The sequence below is a fragment of the Chionomys nivalis genome, chromosome 6, assembly GCF_950005125.1.
Source record: "Chionomys nivalis chromosome 6, mChiNiv1.1, whole genome shotgun sequence".
Taxonomy (NCBI): Eukaryota; Metazoa; Chordata; class Mammalia; order Rodentia; family Cricetidae; genus Chionomys; species Chionomys nivalis.
Window position 1 is genome coordinate 5,910,838 of NC_080091.1, and position 21,506 is coordinate 5,932,343.

At 59.3% G+C, this 21,506-nt stretch overlaps 1 protein-coding gene across 3 annotated transcripts in view; it reads right to left on the reverse strand.

Moving 5' to 3' along the window:
- The window catches only part of LOC130875442 (nuclear factor 1 C-type), a 31,521-nt gene extending 25,028 nt beyond the window's left edge, over window positions 1–6,493 (reverse strand). For 2 of the 3 annotated variants that reach the window (XM_057771230.1, XM_057771228.1), the window contains exon 1: window positions 1,527–1,633. In XM_057771230.1, coding sequence (XP_057627213.1) covers window positions 1,527–1,556 — 30 coding nt within the window. In that variant the 5' untranslated portion in view covers window positions 1,557–1,633. Of the gene's footprint in view, window positions 1–1,526; window positions 1,634–6,399 lie in introns of those variants that run through there. The other variant, XM_057771229.1, reaches the window with a different exon arrangement.
- Between the last annotated feature and the right edge of the window lie 15,013 nt (window positions 6,494–21,506).

Consider the following 21,506-nt stretch of genomic DNA (forward strand, 5'->3'; position numbering starts at 1 on the left):
GCCACGTCTACCTCAGGCTTCTCAGCCACCAAGCCCAACAGTCAACACAGAGACCTCAGAGTCTGCCCGGGGACACACAGCAATCCCATCCCAACTGTCGGTCTGGCCAGCAACCAAGTGATGCCTGCCCTAGGCTGTAGGGGTGCCCCCTCCCCAAATCTGGCTTGAAATAGAAGCTGAGGTCTGCGGAGGGGCAGGCATTTAACCAAGGTCACCAGGGAACCCTAGGTAGGGCAGGCTGGGGTTCCCTCAATCCAGGGGCCTCCCCTGGGGACTGAAGAACTCTACCTGCCAAGTAGAACCTGGCAGGAACAGGGGACCCCAGAGAACTTGTTCTTGAAACCATCCACCTGGGCCTTCCCTGGCGAAAACAACCGAGTCCCCTACAAACTTCTCAGGACACTGGACAATCACAAACCTCCAGCATCGCACTTAACAGTTTGGAGATCTCTCTCTCTCTCTCTCTCTCTCTCTCTCTCTCTCTCTCTCTCTCTCTCGGGGAAAACTGAGGCCCCGGAGTCATACAGAAAAAAAAAATCAGAAGAGGGCTGTAGAGTCGGAAAAGGAAGAAGGCCTGGGATCCCAGAGGGGACAGAGACAGGGGGCTCCTTGGAGGGGTCTCTGGCAGGATGGATATGCCCCCTCCTCCCATCCCCTCAGATGCTGGAACCCAGACAGAGGGGAGCAGTGGGGCAGGTGCTGGCCTGGTCACCTAGTCCGCAGCCCACAGTGTGGGCCAGTCCCCTGCCTCTACCTCCTCCTCCTCCTCCTCCTCCAGCCCCAGCCTCTGCTCCTCCCGCCAGCCGCCTGGTAGCGACTGCTCAGCTCAATAATTCAAGAATCAATGCAGAGCTGGGGGAGCTGAGCCAGGGAAGGGGGGACCCGCGACGGACACTGGCAAGGCCGCCCCTCCCCCCTGCGCGCCAACTTCGTGTGCCCCTCCCCCCCGCGCGCGCACGTGGGCCTGAAATGGAGGGGGCCACGGCCAGTTGGGGGGGGCCACCTGGGAAACTGGGGACCCGCGAACAACAGCCGGGGTCCCGTTCCCGCACAGTCACTGAACCCATGGGTACAGCATGGAACCCTAAGATCTGTCCCACGGGTGGGAGGGGGCTTTCTGCAGATACCCACTTAGTTTCTCCATCTGGAGAGGACCCCAGGCTTCCTGGGGGCAAAGGGTGAGGGCTGTGGGGAGGACGCCAGCTCCCCCACACATCCAGCCAGGAGGGGAAGGATGGGAGAGTCCCAAGAACAGTTAGGGAATTCAAATCAAAGTGGGGGTCCAGAATACGAGGTTTCAAGTGCACATCCAAGCTTAATGGGGAGGGGATCCCCTATATCAAGAGCTGCCCGCACCCCAGGTCCATGCCAGGAACATCCTGGCCTGGAAGGGGGTGGGTAAGGAAGACGCGCGCGCCTTTTTTTTTTCCCACCCCCGCTGCGGAGGGGAGGTTCCAGTCTGCAAAATTGCGGTTCCAGGAGGAGCCGGGGTGCGGGCAGGGGCCGAGCGGGCGCGGGGTGCGTACCTGGGTCAGGCAGAGCGGGGAGGAATACATCCCGGGGCGCTGGCACCGGAGGCGCAGAGGCCGAGCGGCCGCCGAACTTACTGAGTCATTTTTGCAGCCGCTCCTCCCGCTCCTCCCTCCGCCGTCCTCTCCGCCCCGCGCCGCCTCCCGCCCGCCCCCGCTCCCTCTCAGTCGCCCGCATCCAACTTTCAAAGAAATCGCCGACAGCAAACAAACTGTAGCCTGCGGACCCCCTAGTCCTGTCCCCCCAAATCTGTGCATCTGCGCTCGGGTTGTAAGGACACAGCAACCGGGTTCAGGGCAAGATGGGGTTGAATCCCGGCTCCCCCCGAACCTGTGCCTCCGTATGCCCCCTGCACTCCATCTGCCTCCCACACCCGACCTGTGCCCCAGCTGCCCCCTACACCCCACCTATGCCCCAGCTGCCCCCTACACCCCACCTATGCCCCAGCTGCCCCCTACACCCCACCTATGCCCCAGCTGCCCCCTATGCCCCACCCATGCCCCAGATGCCCCCACGCCCCACCTGTGCCCAGCTGCCCCCCATACTCCACCTGTGCCCCAGCTGCCTCCCATACCCCTGTGGCCCAGATGCCCCCTAAACCCCACCTGTGCCCCATACCCCAGCTGCCCCCTACACCCCACCTGTGCCCTAGCTGCCCCCTATGCCCCACCTGTGCCCCAGCTGCCTCCCATACCCCTGTGCCCCAACTGCCCCCTACACCCCACCTGTGCCCCAGCTGCCCCCTATGCCCCACCTGTGCCCCAGCTGCCCCCCACATCCCACCCATACTCCAGCTGCTCCCCAAACCCCACCTGTGCCCCAGCTGCCTCCCATACCCCTGTGCCCCAGATGCCCCCTACACCCCACCTGTGCCCCAGCTGCCCCCTACACCCCACCTGTGCCCCAGATGCCCCCTATGCCCCACCTGTGCCCCAGCTGCCCCCTACACCCCACCTGTGCCCCAGATGCCCCCTATGCCCCACCTGTGCCCCAGCTGCCCCCTACACCCCACCTGTGCCCCAGATGCCCCCTACACCCCACCTGTGCCCCAGATGCCCCCTATGCCCCACCTGTGCCCCAGCTGCCCCCTACGCCCCACCTGTGCCCCAGCTGCCCCCTACACCCCACCTGTGCCCCAGCTGCCCCCTACGCCCCACCTGTGCCCCAGCTGCCCCCTACACCCCACCTGTGCCCCAGCTGCCCCCTACGCCCCACCTGTGCCCCAGATGCCCCCTATGCCCCACCTGTGCCCCAGCTGCCTCCTACGCCCCACCTGTGCCCCAGATGCCTCCTACACCCCACCTGTGCCCCAGCTGCCCCCTACACCCCACCTGTGCCCCAGATGCCCCCTACGCCCCACCTGTGCCCCAGCTGCCCCCTACACCCCACCTGTGCCCCAGATGCCTCCTACACTCCACCTGTGCCCCAGCTGCCCCCTACACCCCACCTGTGCCCCAGATGCCCCCTACACCCCACCTGTGCCCCAGATGCCCCCTACACCCCACCTGTGCCCCCCACTGCCCCATACTGCACTTGTGTCCCCAAGCCAGCCAGTGACAGCCGGGAAGAGGGGAGCAGGGTGGGGGTCTCCCCTTAAACGGCTAGCAAGTGGCCTGGAGGTAGTTGGGGGTCCCCAGGGAAGGTGCCTTGCAGGACCCCAGGCTAGACGCTGAAACTATTGCTTGCTAAAGGGCAAGTGGCATAACCTGGGCCACCTGGGCTCCCAGCAGCCAGGCCCCAAGCTTAGCTTAGTGTCTACGTTGCCCATTTCTTTTTTCTTTTTTGAGACAGGGTTTCTCTGTAAACAGGATTTCTTTGGAGCCTGTCCTGGAACTAGCTCTTGTAGATCAGGCTGGTCTTGAACTCACAGAGATCCAACTGCCTCTGCCTCCTGAGTACTGGGATTAAAGGTGTGCACCACCACCGCCTGTCTAAGGCTGCCCATTTCATATATGGGGAAATTGAGGCACAAGGAAGTCCCACTCCAATTTCACATTTTTCCCTCCAGTATTTCTACTTCCAAGACAGAGTCTCATGTAGCCCAGGCTAGCCTTGAACTCACTCTGTAGCTGACCCTCCTGGGATGCCCAGCCAGAGGCCACCTTTCCGAAGGAGACATTTGGCCAAGCCAGGCCCCTGCGTCCACAGCGCTTTTACAAGACCGGGACATTCTCAGCCATTTCTCTTCCAGGACCCAAGGGCTAGGGATGCAGCAGGCGCAGGCTCAGCATGACTGGAGACCGGCAGGGGGACCCTAAGAAGAGGCTTTGAGCCCTTATCAATGTCACACCAAGGAAACTGAGACCCAAAGAAGGAAGCCACTGGCTGGGGTGGCAGTTCCCAGGAATGTTGGGGACAGAGCGGGTCACCTGGTCACCGTGACCCCAACAACAGCCAACACATGAGGGGCACCCACAAACACCGGCCAACCCATCACAGAGAGTGGATGGATGTAAAAGCCTGGGCTTGAGTGAGCTCATCCTGGGCACCTCCCCATACGGGGGACTGCACACAGTAGGTTCAACACACATGCAGTGTGGGGGTGTGGCTCCGTCCCGAGGGTGGCTAACGCCCTGGGCTGTGGAGACAACCTGCAGTGAGGGGGCAGTATGCCGAGGGCGTGGCGGGCAGCTCAGGTGGACACTAGACTGTACCTCCATAGTGCATGACTCATTTGTTAAAAACAAAAAGTGAGGTGACCAGAGAGACAGCCTAGCAGCAAGAGCACTGCTGCTCTCCTAGGGCCCACGTGGAAGTCAGTCCGGTTCTAGGACACCCCGCGTCCCTCCTGGCCTCTACTGCACAAGAATAGAAATAGAAACTAAATATAAAAATTAAGCCAGGCGGTGGTGGCACACACCTTCAATCCCAACACTCAGGTGGTAGAGGCAGGCGGATCTTTTTGGGTTCTAGGCTAGCCTGGTCTACACATTCTGATGCTATCTTAGAAAAAAAAATACATTTGTTGTTGTTCCTAACAGAGGCACTGAGAGGGGGTGACCACCAATGTGAACCTTAACAGCAAGCTGGGTGGGTATGGGGGCGCACACCTTTAATTCCCCTCAGGAGACAGAAGCAGACAGTTCTCTGTGAGTTCAAGGCCAGCCTGGTTTACATAGTGAATTTCCAGCTCAGACAGAGCTACATAATGAGACCTTGTCTGAAAATACAAAAAATTAAAAGAAAAAAAAAGCAATAAATGAAAGAACCTTAACACCAACAACTGAACAGGGGCAAACATTCCATAGCCCACTCAGGTGACAACCTGGAATAGCTGGGGAAGGTGGTTGTTCTCTGGAGACGCCTCCAAGGGCCACCCGGGTAGGTCGCCAACTCAGCCCTGTGGAGTTTGGGACAGGGTGTTTCAGACTCCCTGACTTCCAAGCGGCAGTGACAAGTCCCAGGGCAGCCCTCCTGTTTGAGACCCACAGCTGCAGACCGGCCTTAGAACTCAACCCCAAAGAGGAGTTTCACTTTCTTTTTGTGTTGGGTTTTCTCAGACAGGGTCACTTGTAGCCCAGGCCGGCCTTGAGCTCCTCCGGATCTGCTGCCTACGCCTGAGAGCCGCCAGGAAGACAGGCAGCTTTAAAAGAATACATGTCTGCCCGGATCCTTTATAAAGGACCGACTGTGTGACTTGCACAATGGCTACAACTGGGCTCTGAGCAGAAGAGGAAGGTGAATGGGGACCCTCCAGGGACAGCAGACTATGCCTGTGGATGTTTCTGTAGCATTCCGGTTCTTCCAGGGCCAACCCCAGGCCTTCTGCGGACTAGGCCAGTGGTCACGCCCCCAGACCCCCCCTGGAGATTCTAGGCGGGGCTCCACCCGACCACGCCCCCAGACCCCCCGGGGATTCTAGGCGGGGCTCCACCCCGACCACGCCCCCAGACTCCAACTGGGAATTCTAGGCGGGGCTCCACCCGACCACGCCCCTCATTGGGATTCTAGGCGGGGCTCCATCACTGACCACGCCCCTCGCTGGGGGATTCTGTGTTGGGGCTCCATTGTGACCACGCCCCGAGCTTTCCCCAAAACAAAGTTTCGAGAATGAACTAAAGTTCCCAGAGTGCTTCTCTCTTTGCCCACCCTCCACCCTCCGAGGTGTCACTACCGGGGGACACCACACTGCAGCGGCACAGGGGCCATCCAGCCAGGCCTGTGCCAGGCTCCCACGACAGACAGGGCGGTGACAGGGCTGGGGGTCCCCAGGAGAGCCTTTCCCGGGTTGCAGATGAGAAACCGAGGCTGCGGGGCGGGGACCCGTGTGTGCGCTCCCGCCCGTCTGCGCCGCGGTGCGAGCCCCGGGGGCGGCGACTGCCGGCTCGGCCCTCGGCCGCGCGGATCTATATTTAGAAGATGCTAGGAGCCGCGAAAATGCGCGGGGATTCCCCTCCCGAGCAGCCAAGGACGCGGCTGCGGCGCCCCGACCGCCGCGGAGCCTCCTCCCGCGCGCACGCGCACCCGCGCCGCCCGCCGAACGGCGGCCTCCAGAGCGCGGAGCCGGGGCTGCGGCGGCGGCGGTGGGCGGGGCGACCGGGGCAGCGGCCATTTTCCGCTAAGCTGCGCGCGCCGCCGCCGAGAGCCCCGGACGCGGGTGGGGACGGGCAGGGGGGACGGGAGGACGAGGGGCGCGCGGCAGAGCCGCTCGCGCACCCCCGCCGTCCGCACCGGGGACCCTCGCCGCGCTCGGGGGCCCCTGGGCGCCCGGACCCGGCTCCGCCCCCGAGGGAGGGAGGGCGGGAGGAAGACGCGGACCGTCCTTCTCCCTCCTCTTCCCAGAAACCGCAGCCCCCCCACGCCCGACCCCACGCGCGGCGCCCCAGGAAAGTCCCCCCGCACGGAGTGGGAGCGGGGGCGGAGACGTACCATGGCGCGGTGCGGCGAGGCGACGGCCGGCGGGGAGGCGCGTGGGGAGGTGCGTGGGGAGGCGCGTGGGGAGCCGCCCGCCCCGCCCGCGGACCCTCCCCCGGCCCGCCCCCCGCCGCCTCTCCCCCCCACAGCCGGGGCTCCGGTCGGTCCTCGGCTGCAGACCGAGGCTGCCACTGCTCCGGCGTCCGCGCCTGCATCCCCAGCCGCCAGTCCGCCTCCCGCGGGCGGGCGGGCGGGCGCGCGCGCGCGCTCGTGCACACTCGCGGTCGCGGACACGCGTGCAGGCGACACCGACCAGAGCCTCCGGGCTGTGGAGAGGAGTGACAGGTGCCAGGGCTGCAGGCTCAGCTCCGGCCAGGCGGCCCCCGCCCCCGGGGATCGGAGTGCCGCGTACCTCGCCTCGCCGCAGCGCCTCCCCGAGCATCCGCCGCCGCCGCTCGCCCGGGCCCCGGGTTGCGGGCAGAAGCCTGACCTAGAAGTTGCACCTGCTCAGGGCTTTTGACACGCGTTACCTTCCCTCATCCCTTCCCCAGGGAGGTTCCCGCTACTCCCGGCCTACTTCCCACTCCAAGCCCGCTCTCCCGTGCAGCGGAGTCCCTGGGGCTCAGAGAGGGCGGTTCCCCTCCCTGAGGTGGAACAGCATGGAGAAGCCAGCAGCGCACCACCGGCACTGCCATCTCTAGGGCTCGGTGGTGGTGTCTGATGGGGAGGACGGGGGCGGGGCACTTCTCCACCGGATGGCTAGGAGCCGCCCCCTTCTCTTTTCACCTCTAATCCTGTTTGACTAATCCCAGTCTGATCCCCAATCTCTGGACAGAGGCCAGAGCAGAGGAGAGGGCATGGAGGAGCAGCCAGGCAGGGATGAGGCTGGAGGCAGGAGGATGGCAAGCTCAAGACCAGCAGCAGGGTGCGTGGTCAGGAAGGGTGAAGATGCTTGAATCAAAACAAGGTTGGGGGCGTGGTCAGGAAGAAGCCACTGCATAGAATCCCCCAGTGAGGGACTGGGGCGTGGTCAGGGGCGTGGTCATGACGGAGCCCCGCCCAGAATCCCTCCAGTGAGGGGGTGAGTAGGGGCGTGGCCAGGTGGGGCACACCCCCAGCATAGAATGGCCCAGAGAGGGCCGAGCATTGGCTCAATCCCCCCCCCCCAACGCCAAGTAAAGCCAGAGGGTCAGGAGTTCAAGGTCAACCTTGGCTACAGAGTGAGTCCTAGGCCAAGGTAGATTCTACAGAGCTTTAATCCCAGCAGGCACAGACAGGGTGGGGTGCCCGGAGCAGAGGGCAGCCGGGTGCGGGACATCTCCCCATTCGCAGGCAAACAAGTCGGGGTACAACCGTGGGGCGCCGCCACCCACTGTGGAGGGTGCTGTGCTCTACAGTCCCGGGTGATAGCCTAGCCTCAGCCTGCACCTCTGTACACGGGGGCCGGTGGGGTAACTGTGTCCGCAGAGCACATTTGCTTCTTCGCTGTTAAGCCCTTTTTAGATATTTCATTTTTATTTGTGTATTTGTTTTTGTGAGACAGGGTCTCTCTCTGTGTAGCCTGGCTGTCCTGGAACTCGCTCTGTAGACCAGGCTGGCCTTGAACGCACAGAGATCCGCCTGTCTCTGCTCCTGAATGCTGGGATTAAAGGAGTGTGCCACCACTGCCACCAGACTGTATGTATTTATTAAAGGTAGGGTCTCATGTAGTCCAGGATAGCCATAAGACCACACATTTAATTCCATGGGTAGCTAAGGATGACCCTGAATTCCCAACCCTCCTGTCTCCACCCCCTGAGCACTGGGGTGACAGGCCTGAGCCACCAGGTCTTTCAAATACCAACTCATTTGGGCACCGAGATGCCTTCTCCATGATGGCGCATTAGTTCCGAGGTCAGTCAACTTTCTGTCGTTGTTGTGCAAAAACCAGAGAGTAAATATTTTCACGTCTGAGGCAGGAGATTCCTGTGTCTCTCAACTATGCCCCGGTCGTGACACACACTTGTCATCCCAGCACTGGGAAGCCTGAGGCAGCAGGATTAGCTTAGGTTCAAAGCCAGCCTGGGCCGAAGACCAAGTTTACAGAGAGGGTGACAGATGGCACCAAAGTCGCACAGCAAAGAACTGCTGGGCCGGGGGTTCGAACTTGGCTAGACCCTGTGACCTTCAAACTCTTTACTACAAAAAGACCGACAGGGTGGGAGGCCAAACTCTTCTGTGGTTGAAGGACTTTTCTAACGGCGCACGCGCTGCAAGCACCCCACAGCCGCACTCCCGGAACCTTCTCTATTGACTTTCAGTTTGGGGGACAAGTTCTGATCACTTAGCCCAGGTTGCCCTATCCACTGTGTAGCCCAGGCTGCCCTATGCACTGTGTAGCCCAGGCTGACCTTCAATTCCAGATCCCTGTACGTGAGCCTCGCGGCTGGGGAGGCAGACGTGGGCACACGTGTTTCAGGAGTGAATGGTGGGCGCATGAGCTATCACCGGCTACAGTCCCCCAGCAGAGTCCTCAGCCTCAGATGACCCGCAGGTCTGGGCAGGGGGGTCCCATCACCCCAGCTGGAGGGTCATCCTCGGGCTACACAATTGGAGGTCAGCCTGGGCTATGTGAGTCTTTTCAACTCAAAAGCAAAGAGTTGAGTGTGAATGAATCTGAACGGGGGCGTCTGGCGGGGAACCCGGCCTCAGGCTAGCTCTGCGGACGAGCTCCTCCCCATGCCTGTCACCTGGGGGCGGGACCCGGATCCTCGGGGGAGACTAATGGCTGGGGTCCTTCTGAGCTGGCTTCTGATTGGCCAGAGTGCAGCTCCGCGGCCTCTGATTGGTCGCACTGGCAGCTGCCCCCGACGTCGCCGACTTCATCTTTTTTTCTGGTGCTGCCCTCACTTGCGCAGGGATTAACGGCGTGAACTCTGGGGGTCGCTGCCTCTGAGCCTCCCTGAGCGGAAGCTGGGCCGAATCCGCCCTGTGGTTGAGGAGGGGTGTCAGCTAGTGCGCCCGACTTCGCCAGCACCACTGCCTCCCTTTTGCAGATAGGGAAACTGAGGCCGGGTGTTCTCCAGCGCTCTGGCTGCTTGAAGCAAGCAGATCACCCTGGCTCGCACGTGGAAACTGGGCGGGCCAGGAGGCGAGGACTCTCTGACCTCCTTTGTGAGACCCCTCCTCCCTCTGGAATTTTCTAAACCACCTGGAAAGTGGGGGGACGACGACTCGAGTTAGACAGCTAGTAGAACTTCCAGCTGTGGGGGTGTCTGGAGCGGGAGAGGAACTGCACCCTCTTCTCTTCACGTTTCTCTGCAGCGAAGGAGGAGGCAGCTGAGCTGAGCCAAGCACATCTTCCTGGCCTTGCTGCCCGGCGGGCCTGGCACACACGCCTGGGCGTAGGCACCAGAGCCGCCTGCAGCCCCAGAGCTGCCCGCACACGCCGGGGTCCGCCCAGCGCGGTTCCGGGGTTCCCCCCTCGCCAGCTCCAGGCACGTCCGCCTGGCGTCTCACCGCGCATAGGGAAACTGAGGCAGGAGGTGCTGACATGACAGCCAGATGCCATGGGTCCTTCACTCCCCTGACCCCAGCCCCTGTGGCGCTGCCACCCGAAAGTCACGCTCTGTGCCTCAGTATCCCCATGTGTGGACTGTCCTGACATCCGATGGTCCTGGAGGACGCAGGCGGGGCAGGGGCTGGCACTGGGGTAAGCAGCCACGGCAGGAAGTTGGGGGGCTGCCCCAGGGGCGGAAGTTGTCACTCAGACTCCCAGAAGCGCTGTGGCTGAGGGGAAAAGCTGAAACTCCTAAGTGAACTAAGGACAGACACGGTGACCTTAATGCTCCACCTCTGGGGACCACCGGGCACCAGGCTGAGGGGTGAGGGACAGATGGCACCCCACGGCGGGCTCAAGACGCAGCTCTGCTCACAGGAAAAGTAACCCCCCAGCTCTGAGAAACCCAGTCTGACTTGACCACGCCCCCAGCCCCTCACTGGGGAATTGTAGGCGGGGCTCCACCCTGACCACGCCCCCAGCCCCCCACTGGGGAATTGTAGGCGGGGCTCCACCCTGACCACGCCCCCAACCCCTCACTGGGAATTGTGGGTGGGGCTCCACCACGACCATGCCCCAGCCCCTCACTGGGTATTCTAGGCGGGGCTCCACTATGACCACGCCCCCAGTCCACTTTTATTTTTAAGATTTGTGCCTTTAACTGGCCCAGGCTGGCCTTGAACTCCTGATCTCCCTGCCTTCGCTTTCCGTGGGTTAAGAGGGACCAAGCAGAGGTGTCAGAAGCAGTGACCATCATTCTCCAGGTTCTTAAACCCTGGGGAACGAGGGAGATGGGGCTCTTGAGGCCTCATACAGGGTCCTCAGGGTACAGAAACACCTGGATTCCTGTGTGACAGTCCCAGGGCTTCACTTCTGCCCCCCGCACCCCCGGCTTGTCCTACTGTGGGGCAGCTGCTACTTCTGGTCGGCGAATGACAAGCATGTTGAACCTGCACCTTAGTTGCCATGCATTACAGCAGGCCGGAGGCTCACTTCCACCCAGGTGTCCTACCAAGGGGTGGGGACGGGCGTTGACACGTCCTGGGGTTAAGTGAATTCTTACTGTATGGCTTTTTCAGCACCCTTGTTTGGGAAAGCCTGGCATGCCAGTTGCCTAAATAACCTGCGTGCCAGGCACATAGGTGGCCTCCAGTAACCGATGATCAGGAGAGTAACTGGCACTAAATACACACTCTGCAGACTGGACTCAAGGCTATTAAATATGCTTCCTCTTTGGGGGGAAACTGAGGCTCAGATGTGACCGGTCTGAGGGGTCACTGTAGGGGTACAGAGAAGGAGTGGCCAGGGCACAGAGGTGTGGCCCGGGGCTCCCTGTCCTGACCCCACTACCCGAGAGCAGAACAAACAGCAGCAGGGATGGGTTTCTGCAACGGGTTTGGGAGGGGGGCTGCCCTCCTCCTCCCCACCCTCCCCCATCCTCTGCGGGGGATATTTGTACAGAAGGCTGAGTCCAGCTGGCCAGGTTCCAGGTCGGAAGGCTGGGCACAGGGGCTCGACGCCCTGGGAACCGTCTCACCTGGCTCAGCAGCGAGCAGGGCCGGCCGTGAGGCCTGTTGGGACCTTGAATCAACCCAAGGCCTGGTCCCTGGGAAATGGATTTGCAAAGCCTGGATGTGTGCGTAATGAGTTAAAAGCCAGGAGTAAGGTAGGAGCTAAATGACTGCATGTGTGTATACACTTGGCACACTAAATAATAGCAAACAACCCAGAAACTTGTATTGGGGTTGGAGACACAACATGTGAGTACCACCCCACCCAGTAAACTGTCCTAAGCAGCTTGGATGAGGAATTCTTCATCTGTGCAGAATCATGTGTCAAACTACAGCCGCAGGGGTCTACCTGTTGCCGCCAAGATGGACTCCGTGTCCATTGGCAAAGGATGGTGACCGCATGGGGGTGGGGGGACTAGTCTCATCAGCGAGAACTTCTGGCCATACACTGAGTTCGCCAGAGGAGTTCCACCCCTAGATCACGGACACCCAGCTTATTAATAAAGTTTTATTGGTAAATGGCCACACCACTCGTTCTGTATTTTGTCCTCTGCTCTGACAGAGCCAATGTGTGGTTGTCATGGGCACGATTTGGCCACAGTTATCCTTCCTGATGTGCGTGTTTCCCCGACATGGTAAGATGTCACATCCCCTGGAACTGGGTTGACAGACGGTGGCGAGCCTCCTGTGGGGTCAGCGGCAGAGCCAGCTCCCAGCGCTAAGCTTCTCCTTCAAGAGAAGCCTTTGTGACAGCCAGCTTAGAAACGAGTACCAGGGGACAAACGGGACTATCCTTTCAGATATTTTGGAAGTTAAGGTAGGATGATAATGAATCCTAGACCAGCCTGGGCAAAGAAAACCAGGACTCAGGACTGGAGGCATAACTCAGGGTAGAGCTCCACAAAGAATTCCACCCCCAGCAGAGGGGCTGGAGGCGTGGTCAGGGAAGAGCCCCGCCCAGAATCTCCCAGTGAGGGGCTGGGGGCGTGGTCAGTGGCGGAACCTGCCTAACTTGAGGGAGACCCTGGATTCATGCTTAAAACTGAAGAAAAAAGTCAACCAGGGGCAGGAGAGATTGCTCAGCGGTTAAGAGCACTGGCTGCTCTTTCAGAGGTCCTGAGTTCAATTCCCAGCACCCACATGGCAGCTCACAACTGTCTGTAACCCCAGTTCTAGGGTATCCGACCCTCACACCAGTGAACATAAAATAATAACAAAAAAAATTTTTAAAAGTTAACCATGCATAAAATACACAATGTAGGACACCTGGCTCCAAACCGGACAGTCACTCAAACACAGAAGATCACCTGCTTTTCAAATGCTCGTGGGTTAGTCACCTGACGTCCCCTACAGTGAAGTACAGTGACTCGTAGACACCTGCGTCACCCACAGACACCTGCAGCCCCCCCTGCACACCGAGCGTCCTCAGTTGCGGACGGCGGCTCGCGGTCCTGCGCTGCCCTCTAGCGTCCTCATCCAGCATTGCACCGTGGCCGCAGGTTTGAGTGGGCAGCGCTCTACACCGCCCCGGATAGGATACACCAATTCTTATGTAGCTGCTGGGGCCCGGTGCAGGATGCCCCAGTTGAACATAAAATCAGTCTGCAGGAGATGTTATCTCTCAGTCCTGGGAAGTGCACACCGACGCTGGGTTCAGTTGTGCCTGGCTCCACACCTTTGATTTCTGGTTTTTTTATATACACAACATCCGTGGAGCATCTCTGGTGGCATTTTGTGTACTCGGCTTGAGATGGGTTGGGACTCCCAAATCGGGCAGTGTCACGTAACCCAGGCTGGCCTGGAACTCACTATATAGCCAAGGCTGGCCTGCGTCGCCATGATCATGTGGTACAGAGCAGGCGCTCTGACCACTGAGGTCCACCAGTGCACACATGTGGGTTCCTCAATAATCTGCAGGTTTCTTTCGGAAGGTCAGAACGGGAAGGGCCCCTAAGCAGCGGACGCCCCACAACCCAGTTCATGCACCTGACTCCCTGCATGGATACAGGCACAGAATAGGACCACAATTTACCCAGAGACACACAGCAGCGGGCCGGGCGTGTAGACCCTGCAGACAGGGGGCAGATGTCATGGTTTGGAGGTGACAGGCAGGGAGAGCATGAGAACTGGGGTGGTGGAGTCCAAGGGGGTCCGTCCCCAGAACCTGGAAAGCATCCCCCTGCCTCCAACTCCGCCGAGGCCATGGGCTGTATCACATGCAGCCTTTACTGCAGCTGCAAGATTGCCAGTGCCCCTCAAATTGGGTGGCAAGGGGGGAGCCCCAACCCCGGCCGCACCAGCTGGGAACAATCCCCAGGAACAGGTCATTAGAAGCCAGTCCCAAGCACACAGGCAGCATTTAATTTTCCACTGATTTCGCTGTGGTGGGTCCTGAGCCTAGTGTGGGGGGCATCACCTCAGAGAGCGCCCATAGCCGACAGAGAGAGGAGGAGCAGCCGAGGGGAGCACACGTGGCAGCAGGTGGAGCCTTCGGTGCAGCCAACCACACAATCCACAGAGCAAGAACCAGAGAGTGGCAGTCACGGTTCTGGGCACCCTCTCTCCTTTCACATGTGGAGTCTGGGACTGAATTTCAGGGACAGAAAGTGTATGGACAAGGGCAATGCAAGCTTACTCTTTTATTCCTTTTTAAAAATCACCACCACCAAAAGCCGGGCGGTGGTAGATCTCTGTGAGTTCAAGGCCAGCCTGGTCTACAAGAGCTAGTTTCAGGATAGGCTCCCAAAGTCACACAGAAACCTTGTTTTGAAAAACAAAACAAAACAAGACAAAAAATTTCCCCTAGGGTTTCTCTGTGCAGCCCAGACTGCCCTGGAGCTCTCTTTGTAGAGCAGGCTGTACCTCACACTCGTACAGATCAACCTGCATCTGCCTACTGAGAGAGCTGGATTAGAGGTGTGCTCCTCCGTGATAGGATTCTAAACACCAGCAAACAGAGAGAAAGCTTTAGCTGGGAAGCTGAGCACAACGATCGGTCAACAAGAAATAACGACAAAGTGATCCACCACTCACGTGTCCATCTGTCCACTGATCCACCCACACGCCCATCCACCCACCCACCCACCCACCCATCCACCCCACTCATGAAATCTTCTCTACTGTGTCTGACTAGTTTCTACCCCGTGGTTTCTCAGCTCCTTCCTTCCTCAGAGGCTTGGGTTCAAATCCCTGCCTCCTGTTCCATCCTTGTGGACAGAGAGCAGTCCCTCACGGCTCCATTTCCGAGTTTTCCACAGTGTTTCACAGCATCCCTGTTTCCTGTGTCTGGGGCTGTGGGTGTCAACAGATCCGATGCTGCCCCGTGGCCCCGACTTGGCCCTGCTCTGTCTCTCAACTGGGTCTCCCGCCTCCCTCTGTCCCCCAACATCCCGTTGGGCGCTCCGGGGAACATTCCGTGGTTTGCAGCAGACTGTCCGGCTCCGCGGAGCCTCAGATGTGGGCAGAGTGGGCGGCGGCCTGGCGGGCGCAGGCTGGGGAGACAGCGACCAGGGACCCTGCGCTGCATAGTGGCGCAGGAGGTGGTGGGTGGCGCAGACCAGCCGCGGAAGGCAGCAGACAGCCACCTGTGTGCAGTCCTCCATGGCTCTATGGGCTGCAATGCAGTCCGCCTCGACCTCTGCCTCCCACCCCCTCCTCGGTCTGGGCCCCTGGATGCAAGCAAGGGCTGAAGTCACAGGGGCCTCCTCCCAGCTCCTCCCCAATGCCTGGCTCTATCCTGCCCCAGGGCCTCTGCACGCTGGGTCCCCCCGCCCTTGGGCTTCTGTTTCGTCGCTGTCCACTTCTTCCTAATCACGTGCGCTCCTATCCTCACCCTTCTCAGAGCGCTCTGGATCTGAGGTTGACAAAAGCATTGGTTACTTCGGATCTCTGATCTCCCCAACAAGTCAGGCCAGGCGGACCGGGTACCACTCTTCAGAACACATGACCGGTGGCCAATCAAGGCGGCCAGGGGAAGTCCTTCTGGAATCTAACCACAAATCCTCCTGCTTGGTTCCTGGGACTGTTGCACAATCCCGACCCACCCCGTGGAGAGCCAGCCCTTCATGGAAACGGAGTCCCTCACCCATCCCCCACGCGAGTGGCTAAAGAAACTGAGGCAGGGACGCTGTTAGGGGGTGCACGGGACAGGCTGCCTCGGCCAAGGTCTCCTGTCGCCAATGAGTAAAGCAGGGAGACTCTAGGTCGGTCAGGTGACTGTCTTGCTGCTCGCAGACCCAGGTTCGAGTCCAGGAGCTCCAGTTAAAGGTGCCACAGCCACCCCAGCGAGGCAGGCGGGGACAGGCGGACCCGAGGGCCAATCACAGAGCTTCAGGACAGACAGGCTCCACCTTACAGGTAAGGTATGGGTGATAGACGACGACCCACGGGTCAGTCCTTCCATGCAAGAGCATGCTGACCGGCCCAGCCCTGAGTCCCCTCCCCCTCTGGCTGGGTTCTATTTTCTATTTTTCAGTGGCTCCAGGGCCTTTACACATGACGGGGAGATGCTTTGCCACTCACGCACACTCCAGCCGCTTCTGGTTTTATTTATTTATATTTTATTTTACTTACCTTTTTTTATTTTTATTTATTTATTATGTATACAATATTCTGTCTGTGTGTATGTCTGCAGGCCAGACATACACACAGACCTCATTCCAGATGGTTGTGAGCCACCATGTGGTTGCCGGGAATTGAACTCAGGACCTTTGGAAGAGCAGGCAATGCTCTTAACCGCTGAGCCATCTCCAGCCCCCTTACCTTTTTTTAAAAAAAAAAAAAAATTGAGACAGGGTTTTCTGTGTAGCTCTGATTGCCCTGGAACTCACTCTGGAGACCAGGCTGGTCTCAAACTCACAGAGATCCACCTGCCTCTGCTTACTGAGTGCTGGAATTAAAGGCGTGCGCCACCACTGTCCAGCCCCTATTTTATTTTATTTTATTTTATTTTATTTTATTTTATTTTGACATAGGATCTCACTGTGTAGCTTAGGCTGTCCTGAACTTGCTGCAGCATAGACCAGGCTGTCCTTCACAGAGATCCCCTAGTCTCTTTCTTTTGGATGCTGGGACTGGGCTTTTTTCTACCATCTCCAGATCTCCCGGACCCCCTCCGACCCCAGCCCTCCCTGTGTGTGGCTTTGACAGCTCAGTCCCCTGGCTTCTCCTAGTTTGTGGTCTGAGAACACCCCACTTCCCTCTGCGGGGCCACCCCAGTCCCCTGCATCCCTCTAGGTCCCTCCACCCTAAGTATTTCCATCTATTTCCTGTCCTTATTTAGTTCTCGCACCCCTCTGGTGGGGAAGACTGGGACACAGTAGATGCTCAATAAATGCTGACAGAGCACGGTGGGATCAGGAGCGCCTACTGCGTACATTGTCTCCCGAAAGTAGCTACGAGGGGGATCAGTACCGGCCATGAGGCCCCTCATCCCACCTCAAGGCCCAGCTGTCTCCAGGACCCGCAGAAGTCTAGGTGCCCCACAAGTCTTGGCCATAGGCCACATCCCGGCTGAGAAAGCTGTGGCCTAGATTGGGTGGGACACACCGCAAGGTCACAGAGCAGTGTGTGACCCGGAACCGCATGGCGGAGGCCCACCGAGGGGACAGTCAGCCTAGAGGATCTTGGGCAGCTGGACGGACCAGGCCATGCGGCTGCCCTCTCTCGTGGCTGAGTCCATCCCTGGATCCCCCCAGAAGCTTCCAGAAATTTTCCTAGTGTAGGGCGACATCCACCCGACAGAAAGACAATCCCGGCACATCTCTGCCCTGAGCGGGTCACAAGCCCCTGGGAACCCGGGGATCGCGCGAAGCCCCAAGGTGAGGCCTAGCAGCTTCGGCCGCCTTCCCTGTCTGTGTCCCCACCGTGAGCGCGCAGAGGGGCCCGGCCAGCACTCACCATCCACCACGTCTTCGCCGTCACGTCGAAGCACAGTTGCCATTTGACCGACGTCTCCCCTGGCTTCCCGGACACGGGGGGCCCCGGCACCTCCATGCTGGGCCACAATGTCCCCGGAGGTCCCGGTGCTCGGCTCCCAAGGAGCCCAGTGAGTCGGAGACAGACAGGGGAGGGGGGACACGGCCAGGGAGGGCGAGCTGGAGGGCGGGGACAGAGGCCACCCACAGCCCGAGAGGCAGGCGGCTGCCATCACGGCAGCCTGGGATTTGTGAATGAGCCCCCCCTCTTCCCAAGCCCCCCCCCCCGCCCGGAAGCACCACCGCTGCCCCCGCCTGCCCTTGCTGAGCTGGGCCAGCGCGCCCCAGGGCCTTCCCGCCTCCAACAGGCTGGGGACTTGGACCAAGAACACCAAGGGCTCCTCCAAGTCCAGGGATATCGGTGAGGGAAGGCGGTGGGGTGGGGGGGGGGTGTGTGTGCCCAGGCTGTGTGACTTTGGGTGAGTGACTTGGCCTCTCTGGATGCCTGTGTTTAAATGGTGAGAGTAGGAACTAGCCCAGTGTGTAGTGGCACAGGCCTGTCATGTCAGCGTGTAGGAGGCTGAGGCAGGAGAATTGCTGTAAGTTTGAGGCTAACCTGGGCTACCTAGCAAAAGCTTGTCTCTTTTTACTTTTTTATTTATTTATTTATTTATTTTTTATTTTTTTGATACAAATGATAAATTATATTTATACAGTAAATAAGTATCAACAGTCAACACGAATCCAAAACCAACCACCAGCCCCGGGTCTGAGGAACAGCTGGATATCTTCCCTAGGGTGTCCGTCAGGAAGGGCGTGGTGGTACGTGTGCAACACACATGGCAGTGGCCAGTGGCTTCATGATCAGTGCAGTGGGTAACAGGGGCATGCTCTGGGTATCCTGTGGGAGGAGGGAACCCAGTGGCTATTGGGGTGGGGCCTCAGTCAGAAGGACTCAAAAGCTTGTCTCAAAAATAAAAATGCCCTCCTCCCCAAAAGCACCATCGATGTTCTGTTGGTCTGTATTTTTCTTCATCCTCCCAGAGTCACGGCAGAGATGGCTGCGGAGGCGGTGGACTCAATCTCCTTGCTTATTCTCACGGTGTGTATGGAACATCAACGATGTCCCCAACGCAGAGAACAAGGGCTCTGCTGTGGCTCAAACGACCGCATGGCTTGGCTCTGCGTGCGCAGCAGGAAGGCAGCAGTGGCCCTGGCGAGTTGGTCTCTGTTCTTCCGTGAGGGGTGGATGAGGGACAGGGACATGCTGGGTACAGGGCTCGTCCTTCGTCCGGGTTCTCCTTTCTTCTGTTCAGCACCCGAGGGCCCCGGTGCATTCTTCAGCACTCCAGACCTGCCCTCCTCCGCCTGAGGCATCCTAACAGGATGGGGAGGCCCAGAGTTCAGTCCGGAGCTCGGGGAGCGCAGCTGCTGTGCTCCGGTCCGGCAGCTGCTGTGCTCCGGTCCGGCAGCTGCTGTGCTCCGGTCCGGCAGCTGCTGTGCTCCGGTCCGCGTTTCCCCTCTGTCCCCACTTTGCAGAAAAGGAAACTGAGTCTCAGAGGGGGTAAGTGCCACATCCCCATGGGCACCCGGACTGGCACCAGCCACAGAATGAGCGCTCTGCCCTCTGGACTGAGTCATGGAGCAGAGCTTTGCTAACACTGGACAATCCTCTGGTTACCACAGAGGCTTCTCCATATCACATGGTCTGGCAACCTGAAGGGAGGAGCCGGGAGCCCCCCAACCCCCCACAGCCGCTTCACCCCTCTGAATCACCCCAACCCCGCCTGCAACCACACCCCAAAACCCGGACACTCAGTCCAAACCATCGCCTGTAGCCTCACTGACCCACCCAGCCGCAATCTCCCCCACGCAGCCTCACCCCTGCAGACGCAATGACCCCCTGCAGCCTCACCCCTGAACCTCAATGCCCCCCCCTCCTGCAGCTGCAACGCCCCCTGCAGCCTCACCCCCCAGCCGCAATGCCCCCTCCTACAGCCGCAATCCAACCTGCAGCTGCAATGGCCCCTTCAGCTGCAAGGCCCCCCAGCCTCAGCCCCCCCGCAGATGCAATGCCCCCAGCTTCACCCCCTTGCAGCCACAATGCCCCCCTAACCTCACACCCCTGCAGCTGCAATGCTCCCTAACCTCACACCCCCGCAGTCGCAATGCCCCTCTAACCTCAAGCCCCCGTAGGTGCAATGCCCCCCCAGTCTCACCCCCCGCACCCGCAATCCCCCCAGCCTCCCCCCTCCCCCCCTGCAGTCGCAATGCCCCTCTAACCTCAACCCCCCGTAGGTGCAATGCCCCCAGCCTCCCCCCTCCCCCCTGCAGTCGCAATGCCCCTCCGCAGCCACACCCCTATGCAGCCTCACACACCCACAGTCGAAACCCAGACCCCCAGCTGCACACCCGCCCCCCAGCTGTAATTTGCCTTGGCATCTTGTGGTCGTCGGCTTCCCCCATAGTCACCCCAGATGTAGAGCCGTGGGGAGGGAACAGAGAGACGTCATAGTCCAGGGCTACCAGCCCTCTCACATCTGGGCCTCAGTTTCCCCAGCTGTAGAAGGAGGGGGTGGAGTCGGGGGACACCCAACCTCCCTCTGGCTGACCAGACTGAGGGTCAAAGGCAGTAATAGGGGGACTGGGGGACCCTGCAGAGACCAGGAGGAACTTGTTAGGCGTGGCTCCGGTGATGCATGAGGACCAGAGTTCGAATCCCCAGTGTCCATGTCAAAACCCAGGTGTGGCTGTGGGAGGCAGATACAAGAGAACTCGGGCTTGCGGGCCATCCTGGGCTAACTGATGAGCTGCAGGCTCAGGAAGACGCTGTCTCAAAAAACAAGAGTGGCCGGGCTGTGGTGGCGCACACCTTTAATCCCAGCACTCGGGAGGCAGAGGCAGGTGGATCTCTGTGAGTTCGAGGACAGCTTGGTCTGTAAGAGCTAGTTCCAGGACAGGTTCCAAAGCCACAGAGAAACCCTGTCTCGTAAAACAAAACAAAACAAAAAACAAAAACACAAACAAAAAAGAGTGTGGGGCGACCGGGAAAGACCTGGACATTCATCTCTGACCTCTGACCTCCACACAACCCTGATGATGTCATAGCGGATTCATAGCTGCGAAGGCAGAGCCATGGCCACAGGTGACCTAACTCTATGTGCGGGTTGTCGCCTGCATTTTGTAGGTCGTTTATCTGAAAAGTTAGTTAATTGTCTTTTGAAATGAATTTGCTTTGTTTCAAAATTTAATTTCACTTTGAAATTTATCTTAAAATTTACTTATTTTCTTTCACTCAGCCTCGTCTTTTCCACTTTGTCATTCTGTCTTCAGTCCGGATTTCATGGTGCTGCCCAGGCTGGTCTGCATCCCACCGGCCTCCGGCCTCCGTCTCTCCCAGGGGACGTTTATTTTGGCCCGATGACATTATTTCTACGGGCGAAGGGTGAGTGCCGCCTGCGCAGGCCCACCCTGGACACAGTCGCTGCTCCTCCGGGTGGGAAGAAGGCGCCTGGGAGAAAGGGGCTGGAGAAGTGGGTGGAGGTGGCGCTGATATTGCAAACGTTAGGGAACCCGCTAAAGCTTTGGGCATGGTTATTCTTTGCTGTCACACGGCCTACACAAATTGCCCCAAACCAGTGTGCTGCACACAACAGGCGCTCAGCAAATGCTCCCTCCATCGCTCAGATACGCTGTCTGCTGCCTCTGCTGCAGGCTCGAAGTGCTGACACATCAATCCGCTTTTTTCAGAGGGGGTAAACTGAGTCTCATAAGCTCCGCAGCCAAGAGGGGTTCTTACCTGGATTCAAACTCGGGGTGTTCAGGAGAAGGTGGAGTGAGCTCAGGGCATGTTCATCAAAAGCCCTCTTGTCTGAAGTGACCAGCAAAGCCACGCCCCCAGTCCCTCACTGGAGGATTCTAGGCGGGGCTCTACCCTGACCACGCCCCCAGCCCTCACTGGGAATTCTAGGCGGGGCTCTACCCTGACCACGCCCCCAGCCCTCACTGGGGGATTCTGGGCAGGGCCAGTTTTACTTCTCCGTCACCCAGGTGAATCCTGAAACAATTCCACAAAGAAACTTGCTGGTGAATGTTCACAGACGTTTGAGCCACATTTCCAAATGACAGAAGAAATGCCCAGATGATAAATGGGAAGAA